The following is a 21550-nucleotide window of genomic DNA, read 5'->3' on the forward strand; positions in this document are numbered from 1 at the left end:
TGGAGCTGGGCAAGTGACGTACTAGTTGGACCCATGGCTCTCACAGTAAAGTCCCAAGATGCTTTAGTGTTAGAAGTGTAAGTAAGATTTTCTCAAGCAATGGACAGAGCAGATGGGTCGGTAAGTTCCTGCAGGCATATTCTGCTCATATAAAAGCAACTGGATGCGTGCCATATGCCAGTTTTATTGAGATAATCCTCGGCATGTTTAAAGGGACATGCTCATTGTAATAACATTTGGGCCTGAAAGTAATGGAAAATGTTTGTTAGTGTAGGAACATTCATATTACATACAAAAAAATAGATATCAGTGCCAGATATATAGAAATATAGGGTTAACAGCCATCCTGCTATAGTTCCAGGCAGTGTTGGACTGGGGGTGCCTGAGCCCACCGGGGCTGCCGCATCAGGGCCCCCTTTCAATCCATAAATCCCGCTCTGTCTACCAGCCCCCTCCCACGCCTACTGTGCTTGTCAATTCTTAGATTGGGGGGTGGAGGTCAGGAGCGCAGGTAGGTCTGGGCCACCGGGGCCCACAAGGGCTTGAAGATCAAGGCCCTCTCCCAGAAATCCCCCTCTGTATTCCCTGCCACCTCCCCCGTCAGTGAGTACCGGTGCGCGTCAGGTGGGGGGTGGAGTTTTTGGAGCACAGGCTGTGTGAAGTGGGTCTGGGCTGGCGAGGTTCCAGGGGGTACAAATAAGCTCTCACCCCAAATCTCACCCTAACTGGCGTTCAGGCTGAGCCCTCGTTGTTTTTAACTATGTTACAGATATATAAAAAACATTGGGGTAACAGTCACCCTGTTATAGTTCCAGGGGTACCCAGGGCACAAATAAGCAATCACCCCAAATCTCACACTAACTGACCTTCAGACTGGGCTTATATAGAATATACGCATCCGCTAATATGTTTGTGCTATAGAGATAAATAATTGTAGAGGTATGGGACCTGTTGCCCAAGATGCACGGGGCCTGGGGTTTTCCGTAATTTGGATCTTCATATCTGAAATCTAGAAAATCATGCAAACATTAAATAAACCCAATAGGCTGGTTTTGCTTCCAAGGACTAATTATATCCTATTTGGGATCAAGTAAAATGTACTGTTTTATTATTACAGAGAAAAAGGAAATCATTCAAAATTTTTTTTTTAGATTATTTGGATAAAGTGTAGTCTATGGGAGATAACCTTTCTGTAATTCGGAGCTTTCTGGATAACGGGTTTCCAGATAACAGATCCCATACCTGTATAAGGAGCATTTAGGGAGGGCAGATTAGAGTGCTACTGAGAGCAGCATTACTGTGTAGTCTGGCAGGATTTGTGTACAATAGAGCTATTCAGCCCCTGCTCTGTGGCCCTTGAATTCCCCCCAGAGCCTCCAGACGAGTCTGAATAAAGAGAAACAATGATTGAGACCCACAGCAGGGAGTCTCACAGTCATTTTGTAGCCTCGGCAGCATCTTCCAAATAAACCCACTGCAGCTCCAGGTCACAGGAATAGTTCTGGTATTGAGGAGCCCCTCGCAGGAGAACAGATGGGTCAGGCAGCAGTGGAACAGGTGGGTCTGTGAGAATCGATTTACCTGCGCCCCCCGAGGGTAACCTGAGAATGAGTAGAGGTGGGGGCACTGATCTAATTGGAGCATCCTTGTATCAATCTCTACGGTACTTCCCCACATCAGTCTGAGCCGCGCTCATTGCAAATGTCCTTCAGGCCGGCTGTCAGTCAATGTCACAGTGACCCCTAATGTCAGCAAGAGGAATTGCACGGCTTGTCTAGGCGCCACTTATACAAAAGGTTGGAGGTTTTTTCGGAACAAGATGTGAAGCCAAAACACAGCTCTTTAATAAGCTCTCTGCTTCCAGGGCAGCCAGGAACGTCAACCCTCTGCATAATAATAATAATAATAGAGTGTTGTGCTGCCATTATATTGTTACTGTGCATCTGTCTGCATTGCTAGCTCCATTATCACATTTGCTCTGCGTGTCCTTATACAGTTCTGATGATTATTAAATCTCTCTCTGTCTAACACGGACTCCTCCGCTTGCCACAGGGCTGGGCCTCATTTTACTGCTCTGTCACACATCGATCTGAGACACTGACATGTAAACTACGGAGTCAATGTTGGGGAACATAAACACGGCTGATCAGGCTACTGTAAATGTCAAGGAGACAGCAAGGTCATAGGCTAGGGCCAAACTGGGGCGACCAATGGAGGTCCATACAAGAGAGTCTATCATCATATTGTCCCTCACTATGCTATTACACTAGAAAGTAGGGATGCACCAAATACACTATTTTGGATTCAGCCGAACCTCTGAATCCTTTGAGAAAGATTCGCCCGAATACCACACCAAATTTGCATATGCAAATTGGTTCGGCCTGGCAGAAGTATTCGGCCGAATCCAAATCCTGCTGAAAAAAGCAGAATCCCAAACCAAATCCTAGATTCGGGGCCTCCCTACTGGAAAGCACTGGCCAATAAAACATCTGGTATAGAAGAACATGCAGGAAGGCCAGTGAGTCCACGAACGACTAGAATCAAATCAAAAACGATCTGTCAATCTGTGATGACTTTCCAAACGAAACCCGACTGTTGAGCCATGGGATGATTGAGCCCCAATTCTGGGAGTCGCATTTCAACAGGTGCCAGAAAAAAAGCAGGAGTGGGAGCCCCCCTGCCTAATATGTCATTAGCCTTTATATTACAAATTCAAGAAGTGCAATTAATTCTTCGAACATGGTAACGTCACAGTGGAACAAGACACAACTCTTGCAAAGGACAAGGAAAGGGTTAATCACCCGTCGCTAAGCTCAGACCCTGGGTATGGGCGTTGCACATGCACATTAGAGCAAAATCAGGACTTTAAGGGGTTGTTTCGCTTTAAATTAACTTCTAGTATGTTGTATAGAGTGTTATTCTTGCAATTGGTTTTCATTTTTTATTATGTGTTTTTTCATTTTTTTTAGCTTTTTATTCAGTAGCTCTCCAGCTTGCCATTCTAGCAATCTGGTTGCTGGGGTACAGGTTAGCGTTTGGATAGGAGACTGGACTATGAATAGGAGAGGTCTGAATAGAAAGACGAGTAATAAAAAAACAACAATACATTTGTAGACTTACAGAGCATTTGTTTTTTTACATGGGGGTCACTGATTCCCATTTTAAAGCTGGAAAAAGACAAATAATTGAAAAAGGATAAAAAAAAATGAAGACCACTTGAAAAGTTGCTTAGAATTAGCCATTCTATAACATACTAAAAGTTAACTTTAAGGTGAACCTCCCCTTTTCAAAATGAAAGGCCAAATTTCACAATGCCGGAACAAGATGGTGGAGCTCCAACCAATAGAGACTTGGTTGGACCAGTACATTTTTTCAGCAAAGAGGAGTATCCCCCCCTTCCCAGTTATGCCTTTCCTATTCCTTTAATATAAAGATCAATCTTACACATACATTTCTTTTGTTCCCTGTCCAAGTGCATGCCATTAACAATCAGCACCTCACCTAGTGAATACATGGCAGGGTTTATAAAACTCATATCTGCTCCTGGAGGTGCGCCATAAACACATATCAAATTATCTTTTAAGCACAAATAACCAACAGGCAAGATGTTTTCAACCCCAAATCCTACAGATCAGTTTCTGGCTGCAGTTTGGCTTGTGGTTAAAGTCATTACAAGGCTCCTTCCAGAGCTTTCCTCCCAATTGCGCCACCACCTGTCACAAATAGAAACTGCACAATAATGACAAGTTTCAAGTCCTTTTTGGAGACCCCATTGTTTACCCGTCTGGCTTTCCAGGAGCCTCCCTAACCTTTCCCATGAACAGAGCTGTATATTATTCTGATAACAGCGCTATGAGCAGATGCACAGATCTATAACATATTCAAGTATTAAATATAGAATTATGCTAACGACCTTATTCATGTGAGCCATGGGTTGCACACCACTGATCTAAGAGCAATCTCATTTTTATACCATTGTATTATTCTGAAATACAGGCGAAACTGTCCCTTTGGGCATGTGGGTTGATAGCAGTTTGATGAAAAGGGAAAAAGGAATTTATACATGCATTCATTTTGCCTTCAAAGCAGTGTATCGGATACAGATTCATAGAATGGATTGGGGCTGTAATATAAGCCTCCTCCCATCTGAAATATACAAATTATTCTTTTGTTTTATTAGCCGCGCAGAATGGGGCTGCTGCTACAGACCAGTCAATCCCAATGAGCTCTAAAACATAATATGATTTATCTGGCTAAATCTGCATTATACGGTCTCGTATATCTAGATGCATTTTTAGTCAAAACTATCAGAAGTACAAGAAGTCCATGTAGGGAGCACAAGAAGATTTCTATTGATGATCATAGGCAAGCAACATCACAACATGCAATGCTGAGTGTCAGCTGAATTAGTGTAAAGGGCAACACCACTGGGCTCTGAGCAGGGGATACACACTCTGGAATGATAAATGATACCTCACCATCTGCCAATCTGAGGGAAAAGTCTTGGTTTGGCAGATGCCAGGAGAACACTACCTGCCTGAAAACATAACACCAATGGTAAAAGTTTGAAGGAAGAGTAATAAAGGTCTTGGGTTTGGCCCTGGTTCCAGTGAAAACTTAAAGCAACAGTTCAATCTAAAAATAAAACTGGGTAAATAAACAGGATGTGCAAAAAAAAAAAATCTTTAAAGACTGGAGTGACTGGATGTCTAACATAATGGCCAGAACACTACTTCCTGCTTTGCAGCTCTCTAACCTCATAGTTAGCGACTTGAAGGGGGGCCACATGGGACATAACTATTCAGCGAGTTTGCTTTTGATCCCTAACATGCAGGACAGATACAAAAACAAACTAACTGGACAGTTATGTCCCATGTGGCCCCCTTCAAGTCACTGATTGGTTACAGACTGGTAACAGGTTAGAGAGCTGCAAAGCAGGAAGTAGTGCTCTGGCTATTATGTTACACATCCACTCACTCCAGACTTTATACATTACCTTTTTGACTAACTAACTATATTGAAACATTCTTTTATTTTGCACAGCCTATCTCTTTAACCAGTTTAATTTTTACTCTAAACAGTTCCTTTAAGCTTACAGGGTACAATGATATTCATGACTATTTCATGCTTCTGACTTTGTAGCAAACTTGTAGCAAGAAGGATCTTTCCTGTTTCAGCACAATAATGCTCCATGCACAAGCCAGAACCATACAGAATGGGTTTGCCAGACCTAATCCCTAACATCAGTGGCAAACCTCACTAATGCTCTTGTGGTTGAATGGAAGCAAATCCCAGCAGCAATGTTTCAACATCTAGTGGGAACCTTCTCATGGGAGTAGGGGCTGTTATTGCAGCAAGGGAGGAGTGTGTGTGTAATTTTCTATTGATCTCCATGGTGTGGAAATATAATGTTGAACATGTAAGTGCCATTCAGTCTATGAATAGACTTGCCAACCAGGTCAGCAATGGGTACTGGCATTGGAGTTGAGTTTTTTCTAGCATTGATTGAAATTAAGAGCAACAAATAAGCCAACCCTATATCTGAACAATTGCTGCTTTCCAGGGGTACTTTGGGCAGAGAAGGGAGAAACATCATCTTGTTCTTGAAGTTTGCTACCTCATTTATGTCACAAACAAGTGTACAACTTCCCTAATTCATTTATTACATTACTTAAATTTTTTTTACAGAATATAAAAATACGTGGGTCCCAAGACTGAGCATTCATTAGGAGTTAATGTCTAAATATCACTTAGAGGTTTCCGCTGAATCAGTTGCGGGACCACATTTGACAAGCAAGAGACTGGCATTGTTCATCTGTGAAGAAGTCAATCACTGTGCAAAGTGCTAAAGTTACCGACAGACCAATTGCAGCATCTCCTCTGTGTCCAGGATCTTTTCTCTTGGTTTCCCAACTGTAAGACCTCTGGAAGTCTCCACTTCATCAATCTTCTCCCAGTCAGAAAATGAGACAGGCTGTATCCCTGAGAGGGTTCAAAAGAGAGAGCATGATGGAAGTCATAATGTCAAGTTGTAGGTACAGGCTCCACAAGGTGTAAATGAGAGAACAAGATGAAGGTGACAAAGCAGTCCATGTTATTGTAGAGAAGTACAAGAATATACCTTGGAGGACACAATAAAACCAGAGAAAAACCTTTAAGTAAGTCACCCAACTTACCCCGGAGGTGAAGCAGCTCCAGAATGGTTACCGACCCAGCCCGAGGTTCTGACCAATTCAAGGCCCCTGTTTGTACATCCTCAAGAATGGCTTGTGCTGTATCAAAGCTGTCTGTCATTGTGGTGGTTATGACTCCAGTTGGACCTCTTTTCACCCAACCGCTGCAGTACAGGCCTGGAAAAAATTAGCTTTAGGCATATTGAGAAACAAACACCTCATTATTATCTGAAGGGAAGTATTTAGCTCACCTGGGATTCCTTCAACTCTGCCCATAGAGTTTGGGATTACACCCTGCTTGGGTAGGAAGGGAACAGTCGAAGAGATGGAGGCACTTTTGTACCCAATGCTGCTAAAGATCAGACCACAGGATATGTTTTCCACCTGCCCTGTGGGGACAGCCACAGCAGTTTCTCCCATACCCTGAGTAACAACAGAAGAAGTAAATACACCATGATACAGTGCAACCTATCCCATATAACCTCCAGGACACTCTCACACCTCCAGACGAGTCACTGACAGGCGGATACGGGCTGCTCTCTTCCCATCCTCACTGGGTAACACAGCAAAAGGGCTCCTAAAGAAGCGCAAGCCCCACTCTTTCTCTGCTCGAGCCCAGTTAGCTTCCACCTTGTGGTCAGGCTTTTCCAGAGCTGATTTTACAAGCAGCTCAGTGAGGCGTTTTCTTGGTCGTGGGAGGTCTAAAGAACATTAGATAATGAACTGTAGAAGGATCATAAGATTGGACTATAATGATATATTTGTCAGCGAACCAGAGACTCTAATGATGGAGGAAAGCATAGTCACCTCATTAGTGTCAGCTGGAGTGGGGCACAGAGCAAAGGGCAGTGTGGAAACAGACGTTATTAAGAGCAAAAGAAGAAATAAAGCATTTGCTTCGTATATGACAGAGCTCCAAGCAGAAAATAAGGCAGAGGGAAAATTAACCAGGTAGAATAACGGGAGGCGAGACAGAGGAGCAGCCATGGGAAGAAACTGAGCCTTAAAGGAGATGTCTCTCCACAGAAGACCTCTACTGCTAGCCCACCTTTTATAGCCTTTTCCAACCCCATATAATCAGCGGGATCCAGCTTTGGCCGAGTCCCTGGTAAGTTAATCATCTCTCGCAGTTCCTGCGGGTAAAAGAGAAAAACCAGAACTAGTGCCAAATGGTGTGGACAGATAGAGAAATGCATCTATCCAGGCTCTATAATCCAAAAACTGATGTAGTAGCTAGTAATATCCAGCAGTCACTGCTTCCATATTTACTACAGATTGAACCCTGACCCTCAGTTACTGCAGGCAGCAGAGGGAGGCAGAGAGAGCATTATGGTCTGACAGTTGAAGCTATTATCTGCATTTAATTAAAGTAAAACAATGCAGGGTATAGAATAATAGAGATTTCTAGTTGACACTTTAACCTGAATTGTACCTTTATGGTGAATGCCACCTGAAGAGGCCCACGCCGCCCGACCATCCACACCCTCCGTACGCGGCTTTTGCTCAGAGCATCCAAGGCATCCTGGGTGATGTCTGTTTTCTACATAAAGATAAACACATGCACACCGTGGGCATAGTATATAGGAAACCGAGTGGAGAAAGGTAGAGCTGGTAAGGAGAGTCACTCACTCGCAGGATGTCAACAGGAGAAAGGAGAATACGAGCAATGTCCAGAGCCACGTTCCCCTGTCCTAATATCACTGCTGTGTCACAGCTCAGGTCTGGATTAAGCTAAAACATAAAAACATGTGCTTAGTACCCTACCCTTAATATCTTAGTAAAATGTAGTGCCCCTCCCTGGGAACAGCACCACTTGAAGAAGAAAATCTTACTTCGATCACTCTGACAACCTCAAAGTTACTGGCTAGAGGTACAGCGTGTGAGCAAAATATGACATCTGATTTAAATCAATATTAAAAAAGAAATACCTAAAACGAATAAGTCTAGAGATGCTAAATTCTATAAACCAGTGGTGTCCAAAAGGTAGATCGGGATCTAACAGTAGACCTTTAGCTGGTGATCAGTAGAGCTCAAGATTCTGTCAACTAACAGCTTGTCTAAATCACCCTCCTATTTCATTCTTTTCATTTATCATGTAACATAAGAAAAAGTGGTTTGTTAAAAAAAGTAATATAACTTCTCTCATAAATCAATATATACAAGAAGTAATATTTCCCATGGAACAGAATGCTAACAATGGATGTAGCACATAACGGGACAATATCACTAAAAGAAGATCTTTCATTAATAAAGTATGAGCACTGCTGCTGTAAACCTAACTTATTGTACCAGGCCAGTGATTCAGTAGTCCTAGAACATTAATGCTCCTTCAAAGTTGTCCACAGGAACTCCCCATCTGATCAGGCAACATTTTGACTGTAAGGGCAGGGCACACAAAGCTACTGGGGGAGATTAGTCGCCCAGCTTCTTCTACGGCCGACTAATCTCCCCGAACTGCCTCCCCACCGGCTAGAATCAAAATCGCCGACGGGATGGCACTTGGATCACTTCATTTTCCTCAAAGCGATTCGAGTGCCACTCCGCCGGCGATTTAGATTCTAGCCGACGGGGAGGCAGTACGGGGAGATTAGTCGCCCGAAGAAGAATCGATTTGTCGATGGGCGACTAATCCTTAGTGGAACTGCACATGCTCAGAGTGTTCAGGGCTGATTTTAAGAAGCTAGTTTTCTGTTGTTGGAAATCACCAAATCTTCATCAAGAAACCATATCAAGGGCCGTTTACAACTACCCATGTCGCAAATGCAGGGCGCAAAAGGTTAGACTTGTGGCAGATCATATGTGCCTGTGGCACTTGATACAGAGATGCACCAGCCCTCTCAATATCATAATGTATGTATGCATCCGTATCCAGGCATGATAAGAAATAACAACCTGACACAGAAAAAAGTTTATTAGACTAAGTAATATTTCAAGTTCTTTATGTTTGTTTTCTGTTGACCTTAAAGGGAATAAAACAGGAAGTTTTGTATCAGATTTTCTTATTGACATGGGGTGCTACACAAAGAAAGGCTCTTGAATTGATAGAAGCAGACATGGCATAGATTAAAGGAGCCTTACCTTTTGGCAGATGCATTATTCAAGTTACTGCAGTTGAATGATTGAAACTGGTCCCTTTAACAGTTTGTGTAGCCACGTGGACTTTAAACAGGGCTGGTTAATAAATCACAGTCCCTTGGGAGTCCATTATCAGCCATTTCAATTGGCTGTATTCCCCAGCCCCATACACAAGTTCTGTACTCCCCAGTCTGGTGCTATTGTTCATGTACTGTCACGATGTAAATGCTTCTTTCATTACATAGCAGACGCAGGCACTGAAACATTAATCATATGTCCCAAACTCACATGTCTGTTGTCAGGAAGCCCATTGTACCAGCCCACAAAATCCCTGGCAGAATAGACTCCAGGCAGGTCCTCTCCAGGGATACTTAGCTCACGTTTGTCTTCAGCGCCGTAGCTCTGTAAGACAAGCAGAAACTTAGTAAAGAAAAAAAAATTAATTATATATATATATATATATATATATATATATATAAGCAAAATAGAAGAAAGCGGCACTCACAGGCTTTTTCAGCAGGTTCAAAAAATAGAATCTTTATTGAAGCTTGAAGATTCTATTTTTTGAACCTGCTGAAAAAGCCTGTGAGTGCCGCTTTCTTCTATTTTTGCTTCTATAACATATGAGTGGGCACCCAGGTCCTCAACCATGGAAACGGTGTGCACCTTGGGACTGTGTATATATATATATATATATATATATATATATATATATATATATATATATATATATATATATAATATCTTTATAAAAAGCGGAAGGCAGGTGTGCACACAGGCCTATGCTCCCAGCCATGGGATACTCACCAGCACCACAGCATGATAGGCTGCCTGCAGCTCTTCCACTGTAATGTCTCTGCCAACCATCACATTGCCCAAAAATGCACATCGATCTGACCGAGCGGTCTGTGTGAAGGTGTTAATAACATTCTGTAATGACAGAGGAACAGGAAACAGGTTTATTAATGACGCAGAGAAGAAGTCATGAGCATTTGTAATTCTATCAGATTCCCATTGCATGGCAGCTCAGAAACTCCTGCATTCTGCATCCCAATTTAATAATCAGTTCATTAGTTTCAGTTTCTACGATAAACTTTATCTTCTGCTTGATGCTTTCAGCGGCAAACACTGAGCATGTGCAGTGTCACTGACACTCAAAAGATGGCCTAACAAGATCCAAGATGGGGAGCTCTTGTGGACAATTTTATTGCATTATTACTGTTAAAGAGCTGCATCTCTGAGCTGGTACAGTAATTTAGTACATAAGATACAACATTCCTAGCCATGTTTAGTTTTAGGGTTTATTTCCCCTTTAAGCAGTTTAGAATGGAGGGTAAAAAAAAAAATGTACAAAATAAGATGTAGCAGCTTGGCAGCAAAAATAGACATACAATTGAGTGGTGAATGAAGGTGGGTATAAATACCACCACTTTCCTATGACATGATACATTCATAGAATATGAAGTACAGGTTTGATACATTCAGCAGGTTGGAAGCAGATGGCAATATGTAAATGTTCAGTAGTCAAACGAGTCGGAGCAATACATGATTTAAAGTTAAAATAAAATCCTTGATTAAAATATCAAGGGGAGGGGCTGAACCAGATTTATCAAGCTTGCTAAACTATCAGATCTTGGGTCTCAGGCTCCCTCTTGCCTATATCAGGTTTTATTTACCCAAACTCTCAGAGATAAAATCCAGATACAACTCGAAGGCAGCTGGCAGACCTTCGGATATTAACCCTTTGTAAAATGCGGTAATCACAATTGTGGGATGCCATAGTCTCAGGGCCGAAACTCTCTTATCTGCGAGGCTGCACTATCTACACAGACTGTTCAAGGACTTTACTCTCTTATCTCAATGAGCAGGCTTTCATGTTTGCTTCTAACTCTCTGATCCCTAGATACCAGCAACAGAGAGGAATCGCAGCACATCCCCAGACAAGTCAGGTCTCCACTCTGCTCCTGCTTTGGGGCTTGCATTGTCAGTATAACAGAGATCTGATGCTGTCAAGGTCACAGCTATCCTGAAGCTCAGTCACTTGGTTTGACACTATGGGATGTACCTGTCTGAGCTGTAGGGCAGAGACACACGTGGAGATTCGGGGAGATTAGTCACCGTGCGACAAATCGCCTCTTCTTCAGACGACTAAGCTCCCCGAACTGCCTTCCCGCTGGCTAGAATCAAAATCGCCGACCTGATGGCATTTCGAGTTCTTCGTTTTCTGAAGCCGTCCAAAGTTTCCTCGTCAGGCAACTTAGGAAAATAAATCGATCCGAGTCCCATCCCGCCGGCGATTTAGATTCTAGCTGATGGGAAAGCAGTTCGGAGAGATTAGTCGCCCGAAGAAGAGGCGATTTGTCGCAGGGGCGACTAAATCTCCCCGAATCTCCACGTGTGTCTCTGCTCTTAAACGACAGCGGCTGTGGGAGTGAGTTGGGGGTAGGTTAGGTGGTGAGTTCCAGTAAGTTCAAGGCTGATGACAAATCGATAGGTTGAACCAATCTATACTATTACCCTCTCTGGCCAACCTTTACTGCTGACTGCAGGACTGAGGCAGCCACAGAAGGCCTAGACCAGGGATCCCCAACCTTTTAAACCCGCAAGCAACATTCAGAAGTAAAAGGAGTTGGAGAGCAACACAAGCAAGAGCATTTTTCTTGGGGTGTCAAAAAGGTGCTGTGATTGGCCATTTGGTAGCCCCTATGAGGATTGTCAACCTACATTGAGGCTCTGTTTGGCAGTACACATGGTTTTTATATAACCAAAATTTTTAATTCCAGGCCTGGAATTAAAAAATAAGCACCTGTTTTGAGGCCACTGGGAGCAACATCCAATGGGTTGGAGAGCAACATGTTGCTCACGAGCTACTGGTTAAGGATCACTGGCCTAGACTATATAAAGATTAACAGCAGGATATTATTATGGTCTGTGTTACACACAGGCTAGCTAACATTAATCCCCAAAAATCAACAGAAGCTAGAGGGTACCCTAAATAGAACTAACACGAATCAGCTATTGTGTTGCAGTCATTCCATCCACTCACCTTTACTTCAGGGTGATCTGGTGCCACGCCAAAGCGCACCAAGCCAAAGGGAACTGGTAGTTTCTCATAGATATCAACCTGAGCTTTAGGGTTGTGCTGCAGGGACAGAGACACGGTCAGTACAGATTCATGGGAAAAGGGAAAGTTTAAAGTCCCACTGTCAACAGAATTCTGCTGGTACTGAAGGGAACAATCTCTTGCAGTTATGTTATTATATTAACCTTTACAAAAGAATGAGACATAAATGATAAGTAAAATTATAGTTTTTATTTCTAGCACTGCTCCCCAGGAAAAATACAACTAAGCAGTAAAATGGATTAAAATGACACTTTATATTAAAGAGTGAAGTTAGAGGTCACCACGGTCCTCTAGAGTGAAATTCCGCCACTCTACATTCATTTCTATGGGATTTTTAAAAGAGTATTTATGAATAGGTGAAAGTTTATCCTTTGATACATATGCCTTTCAAAATCCCATATCATGTATATTATGCTTAGTTATGTCTTCAATTATAATCAGTTCTTAGTGATATCATTTCTGTCACACAACTCATTGAAACTTGTGTATTATAATAAATAATGTACCTGCTGTTGAAAAATACAAGGATATTAGAAGTGACCTTAGAGTTCCATGACCGTTATATGGTCATGGAGAACCTTGGTGACTTATTCTTATATTTTGCAATAGGGGTACATTATTCACTATATTATTTACAGTTTGGGGTGCATTATCCTTATAATACATGAATACATGTATAAGTCCTCATTGACTTCTAATATCCTTATCATTTAGGGTGGTGGCACACCTGAAGATTCGGGGGAGATTAATCACCCAATGACAAATCTCTTCTTCTTCGGCCGACTAATCTCCCTGAAATGCCTTCCTGCTGGCAAGAATGTGGTTAGCCTGCGGGATGGCACTTGGATTGCTTCATTTTACAAAGTCATCTGAAGTTGCCTCCTTAATCTTCAGGTGTGCCACTACCCTTACAGTTGGGGGGGGGGTACATTATTTAAAAGCAAATATGCCTACAGAACAGATGTCCTATACAGTCCCCATTTAGGGCAACTGAGTCCTACTGAATTCTACTTACAGTAATGACACATCTCTTCCATTTTATAAAATTGGTTTGATTTTGAAGCATTACCTTTAATATGTGCTGGGCTGTGTAGAACCCTGCTGGCCCACTCCCAACAATGCAGATCTGAGGAGTGTGAGAAACGGAGGAGAACGGCCTTTGCACCCCTGGAAACAATAAGATGTAAAATCTAATTAAGAATGGTTTGCGCAGGATATATTTTAAACTAGATAAATGGTGACTTAGGCCGCATGAAGTGTCCTCACCCAACTTAGAAAAGTAAATATAAATATTAGAAAAATGGGACTTCAACTCCAAATGACCAATTCACCATTACAATATTCATTTGGATATGGAATTACAAAATATTCTGAGAGTAAAAATAAAAGGCAATATTTATTTGTTTACCACCATGCCATGAACTGGTTGAAAACATTTAAAAACCAAGGAAACAGCGCTGCATAAGGACTGAGGGATCCCTCTCCACTGACAAACATACAGTGATAAATTCACAGCCGAATAGTCACTCCGGCCACAATAAAGTTGGTGTCCTACTGGACGTAATAACCCAAAGGGGGCCCCGGGTATCACCAATTCCAGCCACAAACACAGTGAATTTGAAACTGTAACCTGCATTTGGATTAAACATTTTAGTACACGCCAATGCAGCGTCATTCTGACTCACAGACTGCAGTCTAATACAACAGTCCCATACCGACTTGGCTACACAGCTAGGGCTGATTAGCCCACACCTCATCGGAGTGTTATGGATCAATAATAATTATTCCAGCAAACTCTTCCCAACTCTGTAACAACTGATACAATACTATCCAGCATTGGACCTTGTTCCAGGTGCACCCATTTCATTGATTGCAAACAATTAAGCCACCCAGGATGGCTTTTATCAGTTACCTATTTTGAGTGGCTCAGTTCCACTTTACAAACTTTTAATTTATCATTGTATGTTTGTCAGTGGAGAGGGATTCCTCAGTCCTTATGCAGCGCCGATTCCTTGGTTTTTAAACCAAGTTCATGGCATGGTGGTAAACAAATAAATATTGCCTTTTATTTTTACTCTCAGAATATTTTGTAATTCCATATCCAAATTAATATTGTAATGGTGAATTGGTCATTTGGAGTTGAAGTCACATTTTTCTAATATTTAAGATGTAAAATCTGTCATGTAAATTCTTTCAAGGGCATAAGTACAAAAATGATCATGTAGGAAACATATTATTGGCCCTACACACATTCTCGGCAGCAACAGTGCAAAGTATGGGTATAATGCAACTGTGCCACAGTAGGATATCACAGAAAGAAGTTTGCATAAAGAGCAGCAGCTTTAATAACGGGGAAAGGACTGTAATTAGATTCAAAGTTCCAGAAAAGACCCTGAATATATTCATTGTATGTAAGTATATCAGTATTAGAATATTTGCATTGTGAATTATCTCCTTATCTGCTATGGTATGTGCTATGCAAGTTAAGCCCAGAGCTCTATGTAATCCTGAACGGCTCCTTTCACTGCTACAAAGGAGCTTGTCTCCCCAAAATCCATTATGAACCCATAAAATAAAACCGATGCCTTTTTAAAAATATTTCAGGCTAAACTCACATGGGCTGCTTGTAGGGTTGCCACCTGGCCGGTATTTTACTGGCTTGGCCGGTATTTTACTGGCCTGGCCGGTAAATATGATGGCTGATCCCAATATTATTGATAAGGAAAAATGATAAATATATAGGAAGGCCGGTATTTTTCTGTATAACACGACTCTAGGGCCTCTGGCACATGGAACTTTTGCCTGTTGCTTCCCTCTGGCAGATCCCAGTAATATATAAAATGCCCCAAATGGAACACAGGCCTTTAGGCTGACGCCACCTTACCTTGTGCCATTGACCTCCGTGCCATCTGCCTGTCACTGCTCACACAGGGAAGATTTCAGGCCACTTGAGAGTTTTTGGCCTGATATCTGCCCATATGCGCAGTGACAGGTGAAAGTGATTGAATAAAAAACGAAATATCTCAAAAACCACAAATAATAAAAAAATGAAAACCAAATGCATATTGTGTCAGAATATTACTCTTCGCATCATACTAAAAGTTAACTTAAAGGTGAACAACGCCTTTAAAATCAGTGGCATAAAAAACAGGCAACATTAGCAGTCCTGTACACATAAATATACATTCCTTTAAATCTCCCCCTTGTGCCACCCAGTGCTGGAAAGACCATTCATGCACCTAACTGCTCCTCCAATAAGATGCTAAGAAGAGTGGAATTATAGAAACTGGAAAAAAGAGGATGTTCCAAATATACACCAAATACAACAAGAAGTAACAAATAATCTAGAATATGAAAAAGCAGTACCAAGAGGTTTTAGAGAGAAAATAATAATACAAGAAGCACATAATATTTGGCTATCTAAGACCAAAACATAAAACCTACATTGTATTGGACCTTTTTATTAATTTTTTTTTTTTTTTTTCCTTTTTGTTTTGTCTGTTGTTTTGTTTTGTTAGATTTATGGAAAATACTAGATCTTACTCCTTAGAGAAATATATGATGATACTATGTATGTATTTGTTGAAAAAACACAATAAATAATAAGATTTAAAAAAAAGAGGAGTGGAATTATAATTGGCTTAGTATGAATGGAACATGGATTCTGTCAGTGGCTTGTGAGACTATTGCCCCATCCTCACACACAACTGCCTTGCTCTGCTTCTCCTACAATTACAGTTCAGCAACATCTGAAGAGATGCATTTACACTTAACCCTGCTCCAAAGTATGACAACAGCTCTCAGCACCAAACTAATGCAATACTCCAGGGCAGGGCTGTCAACCCAGAGGCATGTGGGCTGGTAATGGCCCTCAAGGGAATGGTGTGATGACCAGGCTGCTCAGCATTATTATTGGTGTAACATAAACCAGCACAGAGTATGATAATTTGCCAGCTACATGTATAAAGGTGCCTGGCACTACTCTAGAGCATGTCAACAATATACAGCTTACTCACCCCTTCACACTGCCCAGCCCATCTTTACTTACCCCAACAAACATCATGTGCTCCGTACACACCTGTATTACCACATTACTGCTCCTGCACACCCCAAACTGCTCCTGCACACCCCCATAACCCCCCTGCACATTCCATACACAGCACAGCAGCACCTGCTCCCCTCTTCCTTCACAATTCTGCCTGATAACTTTCTGACCAAGCTCCATGTGTGTCTCACCGGTAGTTAGAAGCAGCCATCCCCGGGGAACACTCAGGCAGCGGGACAGCCCCCACATCCTTACAACGTGGGGCTGACACAGAAACTGACAGCTGTGGCCAAACTCTGGAGCTGGAATTCAAGCCACGCCCACGCACCACCCCCCGCCGGGGGAGGCCGTGTTCTTTACCAAGGCCGCATCTTGTTACTATGGAATCCGCTTGTGGCGTTCCGTGATGACGTTTACAGAACAACGTCGCGTTCCAGCAGGGCGTCTGATGTCCCAGAACTTGTGGCGCACACACAGAACAATACCACAGCGTCACAACTGTGCCCAGGAACCATGATGTCAGAACCTCCGACTAAATCCCAGCTGCTAATTTCTTGTATAGACCTGTGTCTGTCCCCTCATGTGACAGCGCAAATGGGAGGGACTGCACAGCTTTTTTTTTTCTAATTTAGCATTACTGTATTTTAGAGCTGTCTGGAGAACGGATTCCTGTATAAAAGATCTCATGTAATTAAAGGATTGGGCTTAATCATAAAGCAGAATATTGATAGAGATAGGGGTGCCGCCTGTGTGGTTTTGAAATGGGCATTAACACTTTAAAACATTGTGAAAACTGAATAGAAATCCAGCCAATTACATCATTGTGCCACCTCTGATGTCATCATGCCTGTTCCTACATCACTGCCCCACCCCCAATGTTATCTGCTCCGCACCCCTGTGTTTGGGTTTAGCCATCAGCAAAGGTGGCAACCCTATCAGGACAACACACGCTCCTGCATGCGCTCTCATAAAGAAGAAGTATGCAGACTCGTCTCATACTTATCCGAAGAAACAGCCTTCTTGTGACTGCAACCACAATCCACGTATATTCCCGCTATGATCCACTACCTGCCCCAGACCCGAAACTGCCTTATCCACAACCTGCTGACCACCATCAAACAGGAAGTGATGTTGCTGTAAACCGGAAGTGGTATCTTAAAAAGTGGACGGCACAGAAACAAGTTTTGTAAAATTTTTAAAAGGACTTAAATATAGACAATATAACATAAGATAAGAAATTTAGATGAGACCCGCGACCTAAATCTATACCCGCACCTGAAAATACTACCCTTATTCCGCAGTGTACCTGCTTTTTTTTTCCGGGTAACCGGCGTGTACCCGACCCGCTGCAAGAATCAAGTCAATGCTAATTTTTATTACTGATCTTTCTATTCAGGACCTCTCCTATTCATATTCCAGTCTCTAATTCAAATCAGTGTATGGTTGCAAGGGTAATTTGGACCCTAGCAACCAGGTGGCTGAAATTGCAAACTGGAGAGCTGCTGAATAAATAGCTAAATAACTCAAAAACCACAAATAATAAAAAAAAACAATTCCAAATTGTCAGTTTCTACATCATACTAAAAGTTCATTTTAAGGTGCACAACGCCTTTAATTAGCTGGCTTGTGCTACATTGTTTCAAGAGTCTAAACAGATCGGATACCTCTAAGCTGCTACTGCTAAATAATTAGGTAGGCTTGATGTATGAATCGCTTAAAGGGAAACTAGATTAGAGTCCCTTCTTCATAGTTTTGTGCCCAACCTCACTAAGCCTGTCCCCACAGAACCCCTGTAACACGCACATCCCTAGTATATGAACAGTGGCCACCCTAGGCCACAAGTAACTGATCTCAGCTGCTCCCAGGCCCCAGGTTTTTAATGGTGTTGCCTCCTGTGAATCCGTTGGGGAGAAGTAGATTCATTGGTATGAAATTCCCTGTAGCTCCTGCAGCCGCTAGCAGTCATACGTGTGTGCGCAACTCCAAAGGAGAGTCTCAAGGGCAACTTGTCAGAGAGTGAAGAGAGGAGAACAAACCCTGGTATTTTTAGCATCATATTAGAGGCAGAAGCGACAAGGAAGGGAATTTTGGAATATTATTAACATAGTAACTATTTCATATACCCTGCCGGCACCGGAGTGGCCGACTCTATACATTGTTCTTGATTTTAAAATATTTATTTGCTTTTCACACAAACAAGAGAAATCAATATGACAGCATATATCAAGCAGACTTAGAGAATGTGCTGCAATAAATACAACAGCATGTCCTTTTCAAACATTAATAACATTAATTGATAAATACAGAAAAAAAAAATGTAACTGAATCAGTGGATGTAAAGACAAATAAAAAGAAAAGAAAGAAAGAAAAAACCAATTGTTTCAGGAAAATCAGAATGTACTGTTACCATCCTAAATAGATTTGGAGAAACCTAGAAATTTGATCTTTAGTATTAAAAACACAGGACTCCAAGTAAGGAGACCATATAAGTTTAAAGGATTCTATAGAGCTCCTCCCATCTAATTTAAACTTCCTGCCAACAAAGTTGATTCAATAAAAAAATGGTATCCGACAATGAGGGACACTCCGTTTGTAACCAAAAATTTAATAAAGCTTTCTTGGCAGAAGCCAAAAATAAACTAGTCAGTGTCTTTTTTTCATGGGATATAAGTTTCAGCTTGGAAGGTAAAGAAAAAAACATCTCTCTCTATATTTAATAGAGCATAACACAGAGAAAATTGTATCATAATTCTCAATCTATTGTTCAAAAAATTAGTAACCTCCTTCCAAAATATTTTAACTTTCGGGCAGGACCATAAACTGTGGAAAAGAGAAACATTATTCTCATTACATTTCAGGACTGGTAAAAGTATCTTTAGAACATTTTTTCCCATAACCTAAGTGGACTAGCTTGAAATGTTGTAACTTCCAGTGTTCTGCTAAGATTAGTTTATTATAATTACCTAATGACTTTATCAAATCAGAAGTAAATACTCAGACCATTTTAAAGAAACTCCTAATAGTGGATGTGGGCCTGACCCATAATCATTCCAAAATTTTTGAGAAATAGAGTCAATTGAGATCAATGAACGAAGTTCCGTAATTCACACAAATCCTCAGTAGGGATGGGCGATTTTTTTTGCCTTGTTTTGCTACAAAAATGACACCCATAGACTTCGCCATGTGACAACATTTTTTTGACGCCCTTTAGACTTTAATGGGCGTCGGCGTCAGTTCGCCGGTGTCGAATTTTTGGCGGAACAAAACGGGTCAAATTCGCCCATTCCTAATCCTCAGCTAGTTTGTGGTCAGATAATAGTAAATTATTCTTATTTTGTATCAAAGATAGACTACATTGACAGGCAAGGTAATAATATCTATCCGAATCATGAAGATTACTATACATTGTTATCAATATACTATCTTACGATTATATAGATGGCTAGAATCTCAGCCATAAAGCAGGGCAGGACTGCTGGTTATAATGGGGATCAGATATGATTTGTGTCACTGTGACAGAACGCTCTGTTATAAAGATAGATAGAATATCAGCCATAAAGCAGGACAGGACTGCTGCTTACAATGGGTATCCGATAGGATCTGTGTCACTGTGACAGAATGCTCTGTTATAAAGATAGCTAGAATTTCAGCCATAAAGCAGGACAGGACTGCTGCTTACAATGGGAATCAGATAGGACCTGTGTCACTGTGACAGAATGCTCTGTTATAAAGATAGCTAGAATCTCAGCCATAAAGCAGGACAGGACTGCTGCTTACAATGTGGATCAGATAGGATCTGTGTCACTGTGACAGAATGTTCTGTTTAAATGATCATTCTGGCAACATTGTCCCAACAATTGATCAGACAAGTGTAAACAAAAATGTTATGAAATGGATAAGTGGATGGGACAATCAGATTATCACTGTTAAACGTTCATTTTGCATGGCTTTATTTTGCATGGCTGGGCTAAATTAGAAAGTAAACAAAGCAACAGATAGCCATCAGTTAATATATGTTAGATCTTGCTGCAAACGTGACAAAGATACAACAAAATTCTCCTCTCATATCGTTAACCATTGCTGGATGAATCGTTTGTTAAAATGATGGTTTAGCCCATAGGATGGTTTGCAGGGTGGTGATTGTGTATGGCTTAAGAGGGAACACTGTGGCCTAAATGAGTCACATTGATCACAATTTTAATAACAGCATTCCAGCAGCAATTGTTTAATTGTTATATTTTATTATAACCATCCTGCTCCTCTTGGCTGTGCCTTTTTTGCCTACCCCTAGTTCTGGCTCTGGGTGAATTACATTTTTAGCTTCGTAGGGGTGTAACTGACTGGTCCAGGCCCCGCAGAAAAATAAGCATTTTGGAGCCCTCTGCACTTGTGATAAAAGTCAAAGCCAACCCTTTTACCCTGTGCATGTCAGAAAAAACCTCAACCCTCACCCGACCCACAAAACCTTAACCTACACTTGACCCTAACTCGCAAAATGTTCCCATTGTAGGACCCCCAACTGACCTGTAACTGCATCATCTCACTCTGGGTGCTACCTCTGTGTGCACCTCTGGTACCAAGAGCAGAAGAGGAGTGCCTGACTGACCCACACCCAACCCTAAACAGCAATGGTTGGCCAAGTACCAACCTAAACCTGTGCAAATGGGTTTTGGGTCAGCCTGCACATTACTAGTGTACACACATGCTCAGTGATACAGCCCTCTACTGGGGCCATGTGTTCTGCACCCCTTAGGCCTTACGCCAGTGATCAGATGGAAAGAATTCTGGAAAATAAAATGAGAATTTGGAGTGATTACCCAGGGATGCTTTGTATTAGTTGTGGCAACCCATTCTACACATGAGCTCCCCCCATTTTATGATATCCTGGCCACAAACCAGAGTAAGCTAAAAATAAGAAACAACCCCATTGTGTCTTCCTAAAATTTAATTCTAAGATGGGCCACTTAGCTGACCCAAACTTCAACAATAGACCTGCAAACACCTCTGTGGCACCACAGCAAATGGGCCCCTCTCAACAAAACTGTCCTCTCCAAAAGAACGGCTCCAAGCTGGAGTGTTGACAATGGGCCTGATATGCACAGAACAGGACATAGTACAGTTTATCACTCTGAA

The 21550-nt window shown here is 41.8% G+C and overlaps 1 protein-coding gene across 1 annotated transcript; it reads right to left on the reverse strand.

Moving 5' to 3' along the window:
• Positions 1-5642: 5642 nt before the first annotated feature.
• fdxr.L (ferredoxin reductase L homeolog) lies at positions 5643-16713 on the reverse strand. The gene is given in 12 exon segments (NM_001094837.1): positions 5643-5982; positions 6177-6350; positions 6425-6596; positions 6675-6874; positions 7222-7306; positions 7606-7713; positions 7803-7904; positions 9537-9650; positions 10056-10178; positions 12295-12390; positions 13442-13539; positions 16609-16713. Coding segments are annotated over 12 exon segments (1461 nt in total). The 5' UTR covers positions 16667-16713; the 3' UTR covers positions 5643-5851.
• Between the last annotated feature and the right edge of the window lie 4837 nt (positions 16714-21550).

The sequence above is a fragment of the Xenopus laevis genome, chromosome 9_10L, assembly GCF_017654675.1.
Source record: "Xenopus laevis strain J_2021 chromosome 9_10L, Xenopus_laevis_v10.1, whole genome shotgun sequence".
NCBI classification, from domain to species: domain Eukaryota; kingdom Metazoa; phylum Chordata; class Amphibia; order Anura; family Pipidae; genus Xenopus; species Xenopus laevis.